This window comes from Neolamprologus multifasciatus, chromosome 4 (assembly GCF_963576455.1).
Source record: "Neolamprologus multifasciatus chromosome 4, fNeoMul1.2, whole genome shotgun sequence".
NCBI lineage: Eukaryota > Metazoa > Chordata > Actinopteri > Cichliformes > Cichlidae > Neolamprologus > Neolamprologus multifasciatus.
This window is the reverse complement of record NC_140442.1, coordinates 7,458,804-7,475,271: the sequence shown is the minus strand read 5'-3', so window position 1 is coordinate 7,475,271 and position 16,468 is coordinate 7,458,804. Positions and strand designations below refer to the sequence as shown.

Below are 16,468 nucleotides of genomic sequence, written 5' to 3'. Positions count from 1 at the left end.
TACTTTAAGTTGAAATATGCACTTCTACTATCTCTCTGGCACATCATATGTCTGGTATCTTGGTCTGCTTTATTATCGTTGAGATTTATTGCATTTGAGGGATCACAGGATTGACCCATTCAATTCTTTTTGCATTTTTTTTCTTTACATTCAGCTGCCGGCGCGACCGCAACACCCTCACGAGTTGTAAAGGTGAAAATCTGTCATGTAGAAGGGGTCCTCGGATGCCAGAGTGTGATAAAGCGCAGTGTTTTGTTGCACTTTCACCTCTTTGTTAAAGCAAAAAGTCGAGGCAGCGAGGATAAAAAGTCCCTGGTCAGATTTAAACCCACGACACAGACTAACTGCCATGTGCTGCTGCCCACTCAGCTATCAAGTCATGCTGTAAAAGTTATTCTAAAACCGCTCCTCCTGGAAATGATTCTAGGCCTTGGATTGAATTAAAATAGCTTAAATGAACTTCACTGCTACCAGTGATGCAGGTTTCACTTGGACAAATAGGCATGTTTTGCTATTCAAGAGAAAAAAACCCTGTTTAACAGACATTGCATCATCACCTGTTGGCCTGGTTGAACTGAGCTGGACTGGTTTTTCAGCAAACATTCACACACGTTCGCAAGTATGGCCCCTTAAATATATCGTTATATAAATAACAGAATATGCCAGCTTCCTTAAGAGAGTAAAGGCGGATATTCACGTGCACGTCATACGTTTGTGAGACATAGGATGCTTGTGGAGGTGCAGAGGTGGGGGAGCGCTCTCTGTGTGTGGCCGGTGAGTCCAGGAATTATCAGGATGAGATGGTTTGGCTTTTTTTTTCACGCCGTCCCCTCTCCTGTTCCCTCTTGGCAGCTCGGCTCCGGGCTGCGGACGCAGACAGCTATGACCATCGGGATTAAAGGCTCGTCAGCATTTGTAACAGCCGCAAAGCTCCACTTTTCAAACAGGTTGCAGCTCTCAGCTGTTTAAAAGAGCATTATTGTTCTGTCCTGCTGGGGTTTTAGCAGGAGCCGGGCTCCCTGACAGTCACTGCATTCCTCTGAACTGCTTTACCTCTGGATGGAGCAAGGACAAGAGCGTGTGTCTGTGTGTACGTGCGCTACCCTACACGTACGCTGTTCCCGACGATTATGCCGTCAGCTTTACAATATTGTCATGTCCTAGAAAAGCCTCTTAAGACTCAAAAATCCTTTATTACGGGATTTCAGGGAAGATTACCACCCCCGCTGTTTATTTATAGCGTTTTTATTCTCTAATAAAGCTGATGGGGCTCTAAAATTTTGGCGCCGCAATTTAAACATCAAACATTTCCTCTGGATTTTATAGATGCAGCATACTATGTTGTCCTTGAGCTGCTCCTTTCTTGTCTTATCAGTCCTGCATCTTAATTATATGGTTCTTAATTGAAATCAGAGGAAAATGTCCTCGGGGAAGAGCCGGCTGCTGCTGTGTGTTGTCAAAGCACACCACTTTACCCACTAAACATTCACTCAAAGGAGGAAGCTGTGGTTTGACATTACAAGCTTTTCTGCATATTCAGTTGTTTCCGATGAAGCATTTGTTTTACTCTTTTTTTTAATGACATCATCTACAGGTGATGACAGGATTCTTCAGTTCTCTGTACTCGCTGAAGTTTATTTGCTAATCAGCCTCAGCAGGTAATACTTCTTTCGGCGAAAACAATGTGAAACAGTTTAAATTCCCACTTGCAGGGCAGGAAATACCAAATGTCTTCTTTTCTCAGCAAAACAGGAGCGAGGTTTCCCTCGTCTGTGCTTCCAGCCTGCGTAGGAAGTCAAGATTAGACTGCGAAACCGCAGAAACAATTTTCCAAGTTCCTTGTTGGTTAAACCGAATGTCCTGTCCCGGAGAGGCCTGTCAGCAAGCTTAAACTGTTTTTTAATTTTATTTTGGTAGTGGTGGCAGAGGAAACTGGTCGAATCATGCTCAGAGGGCATGAGAGGGGGTTTGTCTTGTTTTAGGGGGAAAAGGTTGAGTTTAGATTCGGCAGAATGGCCGAGCAGAAACACAGCCCACACAGTCCAGAGCTGCAGAGTGGGAAACTGTCCTCCTGGCTCAGAGACCCAGGCAGACCCTGTGTGTTTTGGGTAATCACAGGGTTCAGTATTCTCAGCGCCGGGAGGGGCCATGTGGTCGAAACCGGCGTGCTGGAGCCTGTCCCTCGCTGGGGCCCGATACTCCTCCTCCTTCTGCGTCTCCTTCTCTCCTCATCCTTCTCGTCTCATTCACTCTATCTGTGCTCCCGCCCCTCCTGTGCCAGTTGCTGTGTGTGTTTCAACTTGTCCAAAACCAAACCGCGCCCTCCGAGGAATTCACTCTGTCTCTTCCTCCTTTCACCCCGTTGCTCTTTCATTTCCTCTTTTTTTTTCTTGGCCTTTTCTTTTTCTTTATCATTTTAATTTGACACTCCAAGCACTCCCCTGCCTTCCTCACGCACCTCTTTATGCAGCTCGCATAATAGGCCTCGCTGCATGCCTCTCTAAGAAAATAGAAGGGTTATTTTACATTGTTTGGACTGCCAGACTAAAGATCCAGCTTTGAGAATCTATGGATATCACAGTCTGCGAAACGTGCACATCATATCTTCCAAAATAATCGTTTGTGATTGTTTGGAAAATAGCCAAGATTAACCAAAATTATATTTATACTTCTTAAAGTTTAAGAGTTTTAACCAGCAAACATTTTGATGTTTCTGAAAGTAGCCTATACGTGCAAACTTATTTTTTGGTTTCTTTTTTTTTCCCTTGATGGAATGTGAAATTAGAGGAAAAGAACATGTGCGGTAAATGTCGGCAGAGCCAGGTTTCCACTGCAAGAATAGAAGTGGAGAGAGAGGAAGAAGAGGTGGAAGGGAGGAGAGGTTGGAAGGAAGGAGAAAGACGGGTGAAGAATGGAAGTGCCTCCATAACTCTCCGTGGTTATATTTGTAGGGTTATCCCGCCCCACAGTGCTGCCCCACTTCCTGCCTCAAGCCTGCCACTTCCTGTTGTTCTGTGGCCATGCGGAGATTTGCCAGGACAGGCCTGTGCGCGTTATTGTGCGTGCGTGTAAGCATGTTTATCGGGAGGACAGGAAGCGGAATGTGGGGTGTGCATCTAGATGATGCGGTCTAGAAATACTAACCCACTGACACGAAAACATGTATGCAACATACACAATCACAGAATCTGAAGACGCGCAAAACAGTTTAGGATTTCGACTTTGAAGGGCACACTGACTCATATCTCAGCGTGGTTTGAGTAATCTGAATCTCAGAGCGTTCACTCATTTTTCATATCAAGTGACATGCACATCAAATCACACCTACAACGACATCTGTGGCCTCTGTTTGTTGATTCATGGCTTGTACACTCATAAAATAAGTCCCTTTATTAGGGCTGTGCAATATGACCAAAATCTCATATCCCGATATAAGAATTCTATCGTCCCGATAACGATATAAATCACAAAAATGTAACATTTTCTGTAAATTCTTTGAATCTTGTGCAGCTCGACTTGCGGGAAGTGTTTCCAGCTGTGCGTCATGTAGCTGGAGTCGAGTGTTTTAACCGATGCATGAAACGATACATTTTTAGAAATAAGTTGTAACGGCCGACGTTTTCTTTGCAAGTATTTATTACAAGGCGTGCTGCGGGGAAAAGCCTGTTCTAATGTTTGAGTCTAAGGTCTATTTTTTTAGCACCTGGCGGCTCTTTTTTTTACTTCTCATCCGTAAATAATCTGCTCTTTTACGTGATTCAGTTTATTTTGAAAAGTCTCAACAGGATCTTGAGCTTTATTGTGAAAGGTTTATGTGGAACATAAACAAGCGGACACGCGATGCTGTTACCGTCGTTGTTGCTAACCACAACGCATAAAAACGGGGCTTGTCCGTCTGTAGTTTGGTTATATTAAATATAAGAGAAAGAGAGAACTTTAAGAAATTACTATAGCCACTACCGTGACCATCAAGACGATGAAAAAAATATTGCCGTAAACAGTTTATTTTGCGACATCAGGAAACAAAAGATAGCATAAAATGAAACGAGAGGTTTTTGATATATATCATTATATCAAACAGCCCTACCCTTTATTGTATCTTTAGGGCTGTAATGGCATGTCACAAAGTGACCTTCGACAGGGGTGTTCATCCCATATTAAATCAATAAAACCTGTGGAAAAAACATAAGATAAGTAAAACGTCCAGTATACAGATGTTTTTATTAGTCATTAAATTAGTTCAAATGTGCTGAAGATTCTGTGTGGGGAGTAAAATTTCTGTTGTTGCAGGGTTTTAAAGGCTTATAGCACAAATTAAAAATGTATATTCAATTCAGTTTTATTTATATTGTGCCAAATCACAGCAGCAGTTGCCACATGCCTTAGTAAATGTGCAAAACCCAGGTGAATGTGAAGGCGGTCAAGCAGGTGGTACTTGTTTGTATCCGTTGACAGTTTTGTACATTAATGTAACAGTTAGTAGGTGAGAGGTGGATCACATTTACTTTTAATAGACTCCTGTAGCATTTCTCAGAGTGTATGACGTTAGCGTTTAACCAGTGTACGAACTTATTTGGGCAACCTTTACCTCTGTCATCATTTACTTCGTGTAATGTAATCTAATCTTCAAGTAAGATTAGATAAAATGTCATCATTTAATCTGGTGTCCTCCTGAGCTCATCGTTGATTTAACCGAAACAGTACGTAGGCGTAAAAATGTGCGCAATGTGATTTAAGATCCCCGTGCAGCTCCTGGTTTGCTCGTATCAGTGTGAGCCCTCATCTTTAGTTAATGAAAAACAAATCAATGTCTTTTTTTGTCTAAATGATCATTTACTAAGAAGAAAAATGATCCGACTGTTTATAATCTGTCTTTCTGAAACTGTTAAAAATGTTACTTTTGTCTGCTGTGCATTGCATTTTTATGCTGTAGCATCCATAAGTAAGATGCTAAGAAGTTATTTTTACCATCAGTATGCAGAAGATTGCAGCTTTAAACAAAATAAAGCACGGCACGGTGACTGAAAGACCGGGCTGACTTGGTCGGACTAGTCATTACAGTGTTTTAATTTATGTTTGGGAGAGTGTGAGAGTGCAGGGAGTTCAGTTTTACTAAGAAAAGTTTTTCAGTGACTTGATGTGTGCAGCAGACTTAAGCTGTGAGCTGGCACTCAGATTCCCTTCTTCCTCCTCTCCCTCGCTCCCACTCCTGCCTGTTTGGTCAGGTGATTGTGTTTGACTGACAGATGTGGGTCGATGGGGCAGCAGGCGGGTGATAGTTCTCACGTGTGTCTGTCAGCTGAGCTTGCCGGACTTATTTACTCGGCAGCAGGAATGAGAAATTTAGAGAGCTGTGCTGAAAATCTGCCTTTATTCTCCACTCTCAGAGTCCCTGGATCTTCTCTCCCTATAATAAGACCAAGGTCACTGTAGTCTGAACCGGGTGATACCTGCATTTCCCGCTTGGCCCCGTCTAGATGTGGCCTCTTCCTGATAGTCCCCCCTGCCCTCCCCCAGGTGTGTTTATTGACTATTGTTCTGAGGCTGGGTGGCATGCAGAGGCTAGCAGACAGGACTGCACAAGGAAGCTGCTAATGAGCGGTCCGGCAGCGGCGGAGTTAATGTCACCGAGTACAGAGGCACCTTGTGCTTCTCCAGTGAGCCATAAATCTGGACAACTGCAGGTTTTTCTCGAGTGTTGGTGCGAATAATGGGAAAGAACTGATATTGTTGACATTTCTGATGCCCATAAATCTTATTAGAAGCATATATTCCAGCTTACTAAATGATAAAAATGCAGTCTTTTTGTATAAAATTGCTTTTCCTGCTTGGGGTAATGTTTTTAACCAGATCTCTTTGTGTTTACAGGCTAAGGGGCGGAGGGATGGTTTCTCCTCAGCCGGTGACAACCCTCGGCCGCCGATGGCGACCCGGCCGGGAAGGGAGGGGGTCGGCATGGGCTGGAAGGGTCCCCGGACGCTGGTTCTCCATAAGAACTCCCAGGGTTTCGGTTTCACATTACGCCACTTCATCGTTTATCCTCCAGAATCCGCTTTGCACACTAACCTCAAGGTGAGGGTCACAGATGTCTGCAGGTCCCTGAAACACTAGAAAATGCCTTAAATGTTAAAGGTGTTTAAAAGTGTTGAATTATGTAATAAAAATACCATTTGTGCCTCAGGGCTTAGTGTCACAAAGTACTTTGTGTTTGTTTTTATAGTACACATGGTCTCCATTTCATCCTAGCTGGCATTTAAAGGGCTTTCGAAGGCCTTAGCTTTAACTCGCTGAACTCAGGAGAGAGCCAATTTGAGCTCAGAGATAAAGCCAATCATACTGTGGCTGCGGGTCAGCGAGGTTGAGCAGAGCAAACTGAACACAAAGACAAAGGGAGAAAACAAGCCTGGGTGATTCGAGACAGCAGACGACGAAGAAACCGAGCTGTTAGAGGAAGAGAGGCACAAGATTTGGAGACAGAATAAGGACCGGGGCTTAGATTTTACTACTTTGAGGAATTTAAAAAAACACCTCCAATTTTACTCCTGTTTGTTTCACAGGCCTGTTTTTGTCCCTGGTGAATTCAGGCTTGTGCTGGTGTTGGGAAATGAGCCCGAGTGGTTATTTAGCTGTTTGAGGTGTGGGGGCAAACGTCTCCAGATGTGAAATTGAGGGATGTGGAGGCTGGGGTGGGGTGAGCCAGCTGAAACAAGGCCTCTATTATTTTTATACCACCCCACCATCTAGCAGCTGCTGATAGGAACACGAATTGAATGGGATCTGTTGTCTTATTCTGGTACCACTCACTGGCAGCCGGGCCGTACCATGCCAGCCCTGGACAATAGGCCCACTGCTGGCCTTTGGCCTCATTTCTGCCCTTGTCTCCTCTGCCTCAGAAGGGATCACATGTTGTTTTTTGGACAATTGGACTCACAGATCTTTCTGTTGTTATCTGAAGAGGCTTCATGGAAACCTCCCAAATTAACCTCTTAGTGTCCAATTAGTACAGATTCACAGGGTCTGTGACTCATTCATGCTCCCGATTTATAAGTCCACAGGTCGTCTGGGTTGTGGTTCTAACAGGACCCTTCAGCAACCTTCTCTTGACACTTCCTCTTATCAGGATGTAACTTGATTTTTATTCACTTCGGAAAAACAACAATATTTTATTTAATGTGAAATGAAGTGAACTAAAAAAAGAAGTAACTACAGTTCCACAGATTTCTTTGTTACTTAATTTCTTTGCTTATTTACTCTGTGTAGAGTCAAAGTACTTACTGAGTTACAGCATACAGCAGTCATGCTATTGCCATACATATAAGCTGAAATAAACAGAAGTACTCATTCAGATAGGGAGGACATACACTGGATCTATTTTTAGATGCTAGCTCCTTTTATTATTTATTATATCCTGAAGCCTGTAGTAGAAGATGTGAAAAACAGCTCTGCTTTTGTTACCTGGTCAAAATTCACTCATTCTGAGGAGACATTTGGGTGGTCTGTGGTCTTTAGCTACCAGCCTTGTGTTTCTCAGCACATTTTGCACATTGCTGTCACATTTCTTTCCTTATGAGCAATAAATTCCAAGCAAAGCACACATTTGCCACCGTTAAACTGGGAACTGAGGAGACTGTTTTTTGAAGGGTTTATGTAACTGCATAACCATTTGATCAAGGAGAAGTTTCTTGGATCGAGAGGTCAAAGTTCAGTCGCTTTCCTCGAACTTCCATGACCTGAATGACTGAGAATCTCCCCAGATAACTATGCGTCCAGTAACTTTGATCTTAATACTGAATTTTGGACAAAAAGTGTGTTACATTACATTAAAGTAACACGTTATTAGTGTGATGATACAGTGAAGAATTGCTGTTTTATTATCACTGAAAACTGGGATGTACCTTGTGAGCAACAGGGTGGATACGGATGCATTTTTGTGTGACACCTTGGTAGGTTTAGAGTCTTTTCAATCCAGTGCCAGTGTAACCGGTGGGATTCTGCGTTGTGTCTGATAAAAAAGGTAAAAGCAAGAAAGGCCTCCAAGTAAATAATTTGCCCACTCCAGCTCCTCTCCCACAGGGGAATTGTAGAAAAGGGGGCTGGCATTTATTTTTACATTAAACATAAAGTATGGATTTACACGTAACATATTTGACATAAGATAAAACAAAAACAACAACACAAAATCCGACATACCTGATAAAAAAGGTAAAAGAAAGAAAGGCCTCCAAGTAAATAATTTGCCCACTCCAGCTCCTACGACCAAATGCAAACAGTGGGGAAGAGGGTTAGCTCAACCCACAACAACTTCCAAGCTAGCAAGAAGTATATATTCATGCTAGCATTTATGGCGCCTAAAACCCATTTATGATACATACATACTACACACTTGTAACATCTAACAAAAAACAGGCTTAATAATGACAATAATTGAACTAAAATCACAATCACAAACATCCAGGTGGCTAAATATGCATTATATGAGCGTTTTACAGTGTTGGGAAAGAAATTATACCAACCTCTCCCACAGGGGAATTGTAGAAAAGGGGAGAGGCAAAAGGGGTACACTGTATTTATAGGGTTGCACCAAAGAAGAAGAAGAAAAGAATGAGGAGGGGCTCTAACTGATAATGAACATAACTACAGGCTTGGAGGTCCTAAAAGTCAGATCTAAAAGGAACGGTTTGGGGGTTTAGGACACATTTTGTGTAATTATAACAATGTGATTTATGACCCTGTTACACCAGAAATCCGCATAAATTAAGGGATGAGTAATTTTCCAGATGTATAGAATCCCTAGCATAGACTTTTGTGTCCACCTCTTCCCATCTCCTTCCGGATGTGGTGAAATTAGGACTGGCCGGGTGGTGAGTGTCCCCAGCTATGAGTTCTATTCTGGGGTCGGCAGCTATCCTTTCTCTGCCTCTAAACCCTCCACCATTGTCTGCAGAGCCCGGAATGAGCCCACTCAGCGCAGGATAAAGCCCGGCAGCAGTCAGCCCACCGTGCCCCTGCCCACAAACTGTCCACTCAGCTTAGTGTGTGTGTGTCTGTGCGTGTGTGTGTGTGTGTGTGTGTGTGTGTTTGAAGGTGATCAGAGAACCTGCAGCTATCAGATCTCACCACCTCGTTTCTCACTGTCCCCGCCTTTATTTACTCGCTGTGTGTGTGATGTCATGAGCACCTGCAGATTGTCAAACCAGATAGTCAGTGTCTGTGCTGGATCTGCAACATTAAGAGCTCATGAAAACAAACAGGTCGGTGTCAGGAGGTTTGGCATAAATTGTCAGTGAAGTCACCGGCACGTGAGGGAAAGCTGTAAACAGTTGATCTCATCCTTCCACATTTTGGTTTCTGTTCAGAAAAAGGTCACCTGGGGTTGAGACCTGTGGCCAAAGTTAGAAGCCGTGTGCTGCTGAAGTGTCTGTGTTTAAACCAGGAGTATGAGGGCCCTGTATGAGGCCTTTCTACTACATGATGGAAACCCCAAATCAGCACTTGGTAGCATTCCTGCCTGGAAAAGTAGTGATAGCTTTTGTTTTTCCCCTCAGTTTTGTCTAAAAGTTGTCTAAAAGCACTTTATTATTGGTTGCAAAATTCTCCATATGGCACAGCCAGTTTCCGTCCTGCAAATCTTTGTATATGGTCGATTTTGTGACAGTGTCTGAAGTAGCAACTTTTCCCACATTTCCAAGAGTAAAACCTTTTTTTTAAAGCTCAGCGCTTGCGTTGCATCACATGTCGACCTTTCTGTGCATGTGGAAAAATTTACCCCTTGCTATCAGATCTCTCTCGTCTACAACTTCTTAAACGCGGCCAAAGACCATCTCAACAAATGTGTTTGTAATTACTAGGACAATAATAAATGTCTCTTACAGGAATTTTACGCTTTAAATTTGCTCTAATATGTGTAATTCTGTCTTTCTGTTCGCAGGATGAGGAGAACGGTAACGGAAAGGGTGAGCTGCTTCTATTTTTTGCCTTCTCAGTCTTTTATTAGTGCTCCAGTTACTCCAGCTTACTACAGGGATAGGGATAATGATGATGTAATTGAGGCAAGACCCTACTGTAGTTCCCGCATGTCTTGCCTGCTCTGCAGCCTTTATGCGCCACCTACAGGACGCTATCCAGTACTACATCTAAAAATCCACCTGCAGTTAGACTTCTGGTTCTCCAGCTTTTTCTAGTTTTCTTGACTTGAGATGCTGAAAACAGTGTGAATATTTATCAATAAATATCAATAAGAAATTTAATTTTACATAAATAAACATGCAGTAGTATAAGCAGAAAAAAAATGTACCTTAGTTTTGGACCCCACAGTCTGACAACCTCTGAGTTAGATGCTCATGGACGTATTTACTCGTCTGAAAAAGTGCTACTTTCAGCTGCTACCTGGTTCACTTGGAGTTGGGACAGAAGGTCGCTCTGCATATGTGAATTGGAAGAATTTAACAGGAGATGCTCTTCCTAACACAACCCACGAGGCATTTGCGCCTCCTCCCGGGATTCACCTGACGAGTTTTCACTCGTGAGGTGAACGTGTAAACGACTACACTGTGGAGCCACGTCGCTCGTGTCAAAAACAAACCCTTAACAAATATCTGATGGGCGCTGATAGAAAGTGTCAGCAGTAACTGTTCGTAGGTGTAGCGCAGCAGAAGGAGAACAGATTTGTTTGAGCCTGCAGCTTTACTCTGCGCTTCTGAAAGATTTGTGGGTGTAGCGCTTATCAAACGACCAGCCTGGCGTGGACTCCCAAGTGATATTCATGAAGTAATCGCAAAAACAAATACATCAGAGAGTACATCTGTATATCAATGTCATGTCTGCTTAGATATGCATGTGAATTTACCCAAATGAGTTCATGCAAAAAATTGTTGTACTGTGCACCTCCAATACAGAATGGCATTTTATTTATGTTATTTTACTATTATTTACTATTTGACTATTGTTTACAATATTTGGATGATTAATAATATTATATAATATTGTATAATGGTAAATGTTCATGTGTAAGAAAGGTCATACCCACATGTGCATTTCTTTTTCTTTCCTTGTGCATTAACTGAATCTGTCTATGTCCTGATCTTTGCACATCCCCTCTTTTCTTGTTGTCATTCAGGGTTTCAGAAAGGTCAGTTGGAGCCAATGGACACTATATTTGTGAAGAACGTGAGAGAAAAGGGTCCGGCCCATCAGGCAGGCCTGTGCACAGGTAAAAGGAACATGTTGTGCAGGAGCGAGGACGCCTCGATTTGCATTGGAAATCTGTTCTGCGCGCAGGTCACGTGACGCTGCATGAGCATGCAGAGAGAAGTCGACTAACAATAAAAACAAAGGAGACGAGCGTTATTACAGAACGAGAGCTCAGTGTGTGCGAGGTTTTCCTCTTGTGTGTTTCTGTGACAGCAGAGCAAACCAGTACTCGGTGTTAAAGCACCAGCTTGATTTAACGCGGAGTTGCACGCTACCTCAAACGTATGCAAACACACGCCCTGCGAGCACCGCGTATGTGTTTCAGCTTGCATAAAGTAACCGCAAATGCATATAAAATTTGAGCAGGTAGTTATCGGACGCCTTTCCTCAAGGCCTTGGTTCACAAAAGCTGAGCTGTACCAGACATACCTGTTCTTTATACTTGAAAGCTATTTTAATTTTATTGATGTACTTTTTTGCCTTTAAGACATATTGAACACCACATGAAGTGAAAAAGTGTGAGATTAAGTTCAAGCTGGCTTTTGATGCCAACCAATACAGGTGATTTGCTTAATGTGGTTTTGGTTTTGCTGACTTTAGACAGCCCAGAGTCAATTATTCAAAAAGTTCACTACTTATTTTTCACTCCGGGTCATTATGATGTCTTCATTCAGGGAATTTACCCCTTACCCAGTTTCTTTATCATTTCCTCTTGCTTTAAAGGTCAGAGTTCGCTGATTCATTGTTTTCAAATGTATCAGTGATATAATATGACAATCTGTCCATGCTGTGCAGGGGATCGTCTGGTGAAAGTGAATGGAGAAAGTATTCTAGGAAAGACGTACTCACAGGTGATCGCCCTCATTCAGAACAGGTAAGAATCCCTTCCTGTGAGCCCCTTCAGAGCCTTTTAGGTGTTGATTTATTGTCCTGTGAGAGAAGTCATAGGAGAGTGACACAAAAAGTTGTGATATGTGCACTGACTCGTGTATATCTTCATGCTTGCCAGCTCACCATCTGGCTATAAGCCGAGCTAGGCAGCAACAGGAATAGCTTGTTTCACCCTGAGATATGAGAATAACCTCATGACAGATCAATGCAACGCATCCAAATCATATTTAATGGCCCAAATGTAATGTAGGAGGGAGTGCGTGACTTCACCTTTACAAATATACTTGTTTAACTGGGCCACAGGTGTTTGTTTTTTTTAAATAACATAATTTCATCAGTCTAAATGCTAAAAATTCACACAAGGGCAAAAAAACATTAACTAAAAAATCCCAACAACCAACTGTTCTGATTGGCTTTCTGCCTTCCACATAGTTTGTTAGTCTTTTGCTGCATATTATGAGTTTTAATGGAAGGTATGAAACATCAAGTGACATACATCAATTCAGATTACCCGATGGAACTGATTCATTATCCTCCTGCTCAAATCAGTGCTGGTATTCGTTTAAGAATAGCTGGAGTTTGTTTAAGGTTTCTTTTGTATTTGATTTTATTGTATTTTTATTTTAGCTATAACAATCCACAGGTACAGATGTTGCCTCTGAAATCTTATTCTCGCTCTTGTCTCTTTTTGTCGCACGTGTCCTGCAGTGAGAGCATGTTGGAGCTCTCCATTATGCCAAAGGATGAAGATGTGCTTCAGTTGGTAAGTGTGAGTATGAGATTTTTCACACATATTTTACCCCACCCCACCTCAAATACACACACAAAATAAACCCACACATAGTACATGCATTATTTTAGGACACTGCAGAAGTCTGCAGAGATGATTCACGGTGTCACTGTTGAAGAATTTCAAGATTTTGTCAGAATGGCTGCAGAGTGACTCACAAGCTCTCCGCTCTGTGTTTAGATTACAACACATGATCATTTAAAACCACTGGTATCTGTCAAAGTTTGTGCTTGGGGAAAAAAAAACCAACCCAAAAACGCGGTTGTCGCTCACACGCCCATGTTCCGTAAAACACATTTTTATCGCTCCACAGGTTGCTCTTTCACAAGATCCAACATGCATCGTTAAATGCCCCTCCCATTAACCTGGAGCAACTCGTCGACACACACAAACACCAGATGAGCTGATTTAACTGGTCTTTCTCACAGATGCAGAAACATCACCGTTGCTCCAAGAAATGCCCCAAACTGCCCTCTCCTTCCAAGCGTCCTGCCGTGTCTTAATATTATAAACCCCCTCCTCTGTTGTCTCGCTCCTCCCCTCGCTGCTACGCCTGTATTTGCTGCATTCCTAGCATGACCTCACCAATCCCGCGCACCTCCCTCCACACTCCCACAGGGTGGAGTAAGATGAGGAGGAGGAGAGAGGGAGTTTGGAAAGATCTGAGAGAGGCAGAAACGAGTCGATAGAGCAGATAGAAAAGTCACAAATACAAAGGAAAAGAAGTTGAAGTGTGGATGTTTTAGGACGAGGACGCGGTACAAAATGAAGAGCAGAATGTTTTAGCTGCAGAGCTGTCGCATCCGCGGTGTTAGTGAGCTCTTCTTTTTCTGCTTGTGTGTCTTCGGTCTTAACGCACAAGCTGTGGCAAAGCTCTGGATTCTGTTGGACAGCCTAAACGTTTCATTAGGTAAACCTTTAAAAGTGTCAAACTGTCTCTGATTTAAAATGTCTTTGTCATGCGAGTTTAAAAATAACTGGAAGTAGGTGTGTTTTTGGTTTAAATGTGGCAGCGTGGCCGATTCCTGAAATGATCGGGTAATTTAAAGCTAGTTGTTTATATTTGGATTCTCCTTAAAGCAGCAAAGTGTGTGTGTGTTCTGTATTTGTTTAGGTAACATTAGAGGATACTTTTGTATTTATAGCTAGCTGCAGTGCGGTGAGTGTTGTGGCTTTTTCTCGGGGGAATTCTTCCAGTTTGGTAGCTAGTTTGTGTTTGTGTGGAGAGCCGAGGCCTCGGGGACAAACTGTGGTAATAACGCAGAAGCTTCCCCTTTCAGGCTGTTGTTGTGTGTAAAGCGGCACAACACTGTGCTGTTGTCAAACTTGTTTACAGGAGGAGGCCGTTTTTATTTAAACTTCTCATTCCACACATACATAGACGCGCACACAGACACACACCTACCTACCTACCTTTGTAATTTCCCATTTCTTCCTGTCACGTCTGTTCTCACGGTTCCTCCATCTTCCCTCCTTTCTCTAGGCGTACTCCCAGGATGCCTACCTGACGGGTAATGAACCGTACGCTGGGGGAGCTGAAAACCTTCCGCCGCCACCCCCCTTATGTTACCCACGCTCCAAGACGACGTCGGTTTCTGGAGCTCCCCTCTCATCCCCCATGGGCCAGAACCAGCTGGATAACTGGAGTCGCTGGCCAGGTTCTTCCAGCCCCTCATCACCCTTGGACAACCGATCTGCTGTGTGCAGCCCCGCCAGCTGGCAGGAGGGGCGGCCAGGCGAGCCCGGTGGTGTGGGTCACAGCAGTCCAGCCCACCGCACAGAGGAGATCCAGTACGGTATGACCAGCCAGCAGCCTCAGGGCCAGATTAGGGGACGCTCCTACTCTTCGTCTTCCTCCTCCGGAGGCCCTTTGTCCAGCCCGCTACAAGTTCACTACCCCAACCACCATGGTGCCAGCTCTTCACAGGCTCAGCCACGCAAGTCCAGCTCAGCCTGGACCAGCCCCCCTCAGCCACAGGTCAGCCACAGCCGCAGTGACCGCTGCCAGCAGGCCCTCTCTGATTGGTACTACAACCAGCAGCCGGATCGCTCAGTACGCAAGATGCAGACCCGCCATCGGAGCTACTCTCAAGACCGGCTCAGTGAATCAAGGAGGCAGCAGCAGCGTACAGGTGGCTGGCCACACAGCGCCTCCCAGGACACTCTGCTCTTACTTCAGCAGTCAGGACCCGGACCCCAAGGGGAGCCATACTGGTCCTACGGAGACCACACTGCCACTAACTATACTCGAACACGCTCGGAAAATTTGCTCGCCTTCTACGACCACCATGGTCGCTCGTCAGAGATGTTGGACCGAGGAGCAGCTGGACTGGTCTCGCCTCGGATTGACAGGCCCGCGTGGCTCCAGCAGGCCCCCCAGCCTCCCCCGAGGACTGACGCTTACCACAGGCAGGGCAACCATTTTAGCGCAGCGCAAGCTCCTCAAGTGTCCCGGCAGTCACAGCCAACCTCTAAACACCACCCGCAGACCCACACCCAGCCACAGCCGGCGCCCACTCAGAGCAGGCGGCTTCCTCCTGGACAGAGCGTGGACGACCAGCCGGTGGGCTACCGTAGCTACAGCCCATCTTTTTACCGCAAAACAGGCCGCATCCTGCAGCAGGCTCATTCGTTCAGGGACCCTTCATACTCTGGCCCCCACTTAAACTGGAACCCAGTACCTAAAACCAGCCCTCCAGAGGGGACGCCAGCACCTCCCACTGCCTCCACCACAACTCCAGTTGCCTCCGCCACGCCCGAATCCCAGGACAGAGGGTACAGGCCAACAAACCACGAGAGGGAACGAGGGGCAGTGGAAGGGCAGGCTGAATTGGTGGCACAGACCCAGGAAGTGGTGATGAGGCAGAAACCCCCCACCGGGCGGAGGAATGTCCAGGGTATGCGTCACCCTCACTACGCCCTGCCTTTGGATGGGCTAGAACCCTCTTTGTTTTCTCCTGATCCCAAAGACTCAGCCCCAGCTCCCGGTTCCACAGGAGATGTAGCCTCAGGCAAACCAAATGGAAACCTTGCTCCCCTCCCACTAGAGGATGACTCTCTGGCCTCCATCCCCTTCATAGGTGAGTAGGAAGCCTCCAAGCTTCCTCCCATGTCCCTTCTCCTACTTCCCTAACACAAAAAAACCCCACACTGACCTTGAGATTTCATTAGTCGTCCTCTAAAATGTAATCTACACTGAGTGTTTACTGAACGTTAGCGAAAGCTTAACCGAGAGGAAATGCAAAGCAGATGAAAATTAGAATTTGTGTGTTGTTTAATTTCCTCCTCGTCTGCATATTCAGACGCCAGAGTCTGCCCAGACGGAGTTTCCGATCCGTCTGTGAATGTTTGCGTTGGGTAACAGCGGTATTCCCACAGTCTTACGCACCATATTAGTCGTATGTGCGATGGAAGTTCACTAATCCTGCTGGCTGCCCTCCTGACTTTAAGGTCACCTCACTGTGCTGAGGAAATGAGGTGGAGGTCTGGACTTCCTGAATGTGGGTTGTTGTTTAGAGGGATAATTTTCAATTTCACATCGGTGGAGTTTGATTTTGTGTGTTGAGGCGCGACAGGAGCTCAACAGCTACTGACAGT

General features: G+C 44.6%; 1 protein-coding gene across 13 annotated transcripts in view; it reads left to right on the top strand.

Annotated features, from left to right (window-relative positions):
• arhgap23a (Rho GTPase activating protein 23a) overlaps positions 1-16,468 on the top strand; it is a 67,463-nt gene that overhangs the window by 33,869 nt on the left and 17,126 nt on the right. For 11 of the 13 annotated variants that reach the window (XM_085156320.1, XM_085156308.1, XM_085156313.1 and 8 more), the window contains exons 2-7: positions 5,869-6,072; positions 9,929-9,953; positions 11,117-11,209; positions 11,986-12,064; positions 12,790-12,850; positions 14,355-15,951. In XM_085156320.1, the coding sequence (XP_085012446.1) occupies positions 5,869-6,072; positions 9,929-9,953; positions 11,117-11,209; positions 11,986-12,064; positions 12,790-12,850; positions 14,355-15,951 (2,059 nt within the window). Of the gene's footprint in view, positions 1-5,868; positions 6,073-9,928; positions 9,954-11,116; positions 11,210-11,985; positions 12,065-12,789; positions 12,851-13,550; positions 13,782-14,354; positions 15,952-16,468 lie in introns of those variants that run through there. The other 2 variants (XM_085156310.1, XM_085156321.1) reach the window with 2 other exon arrangements.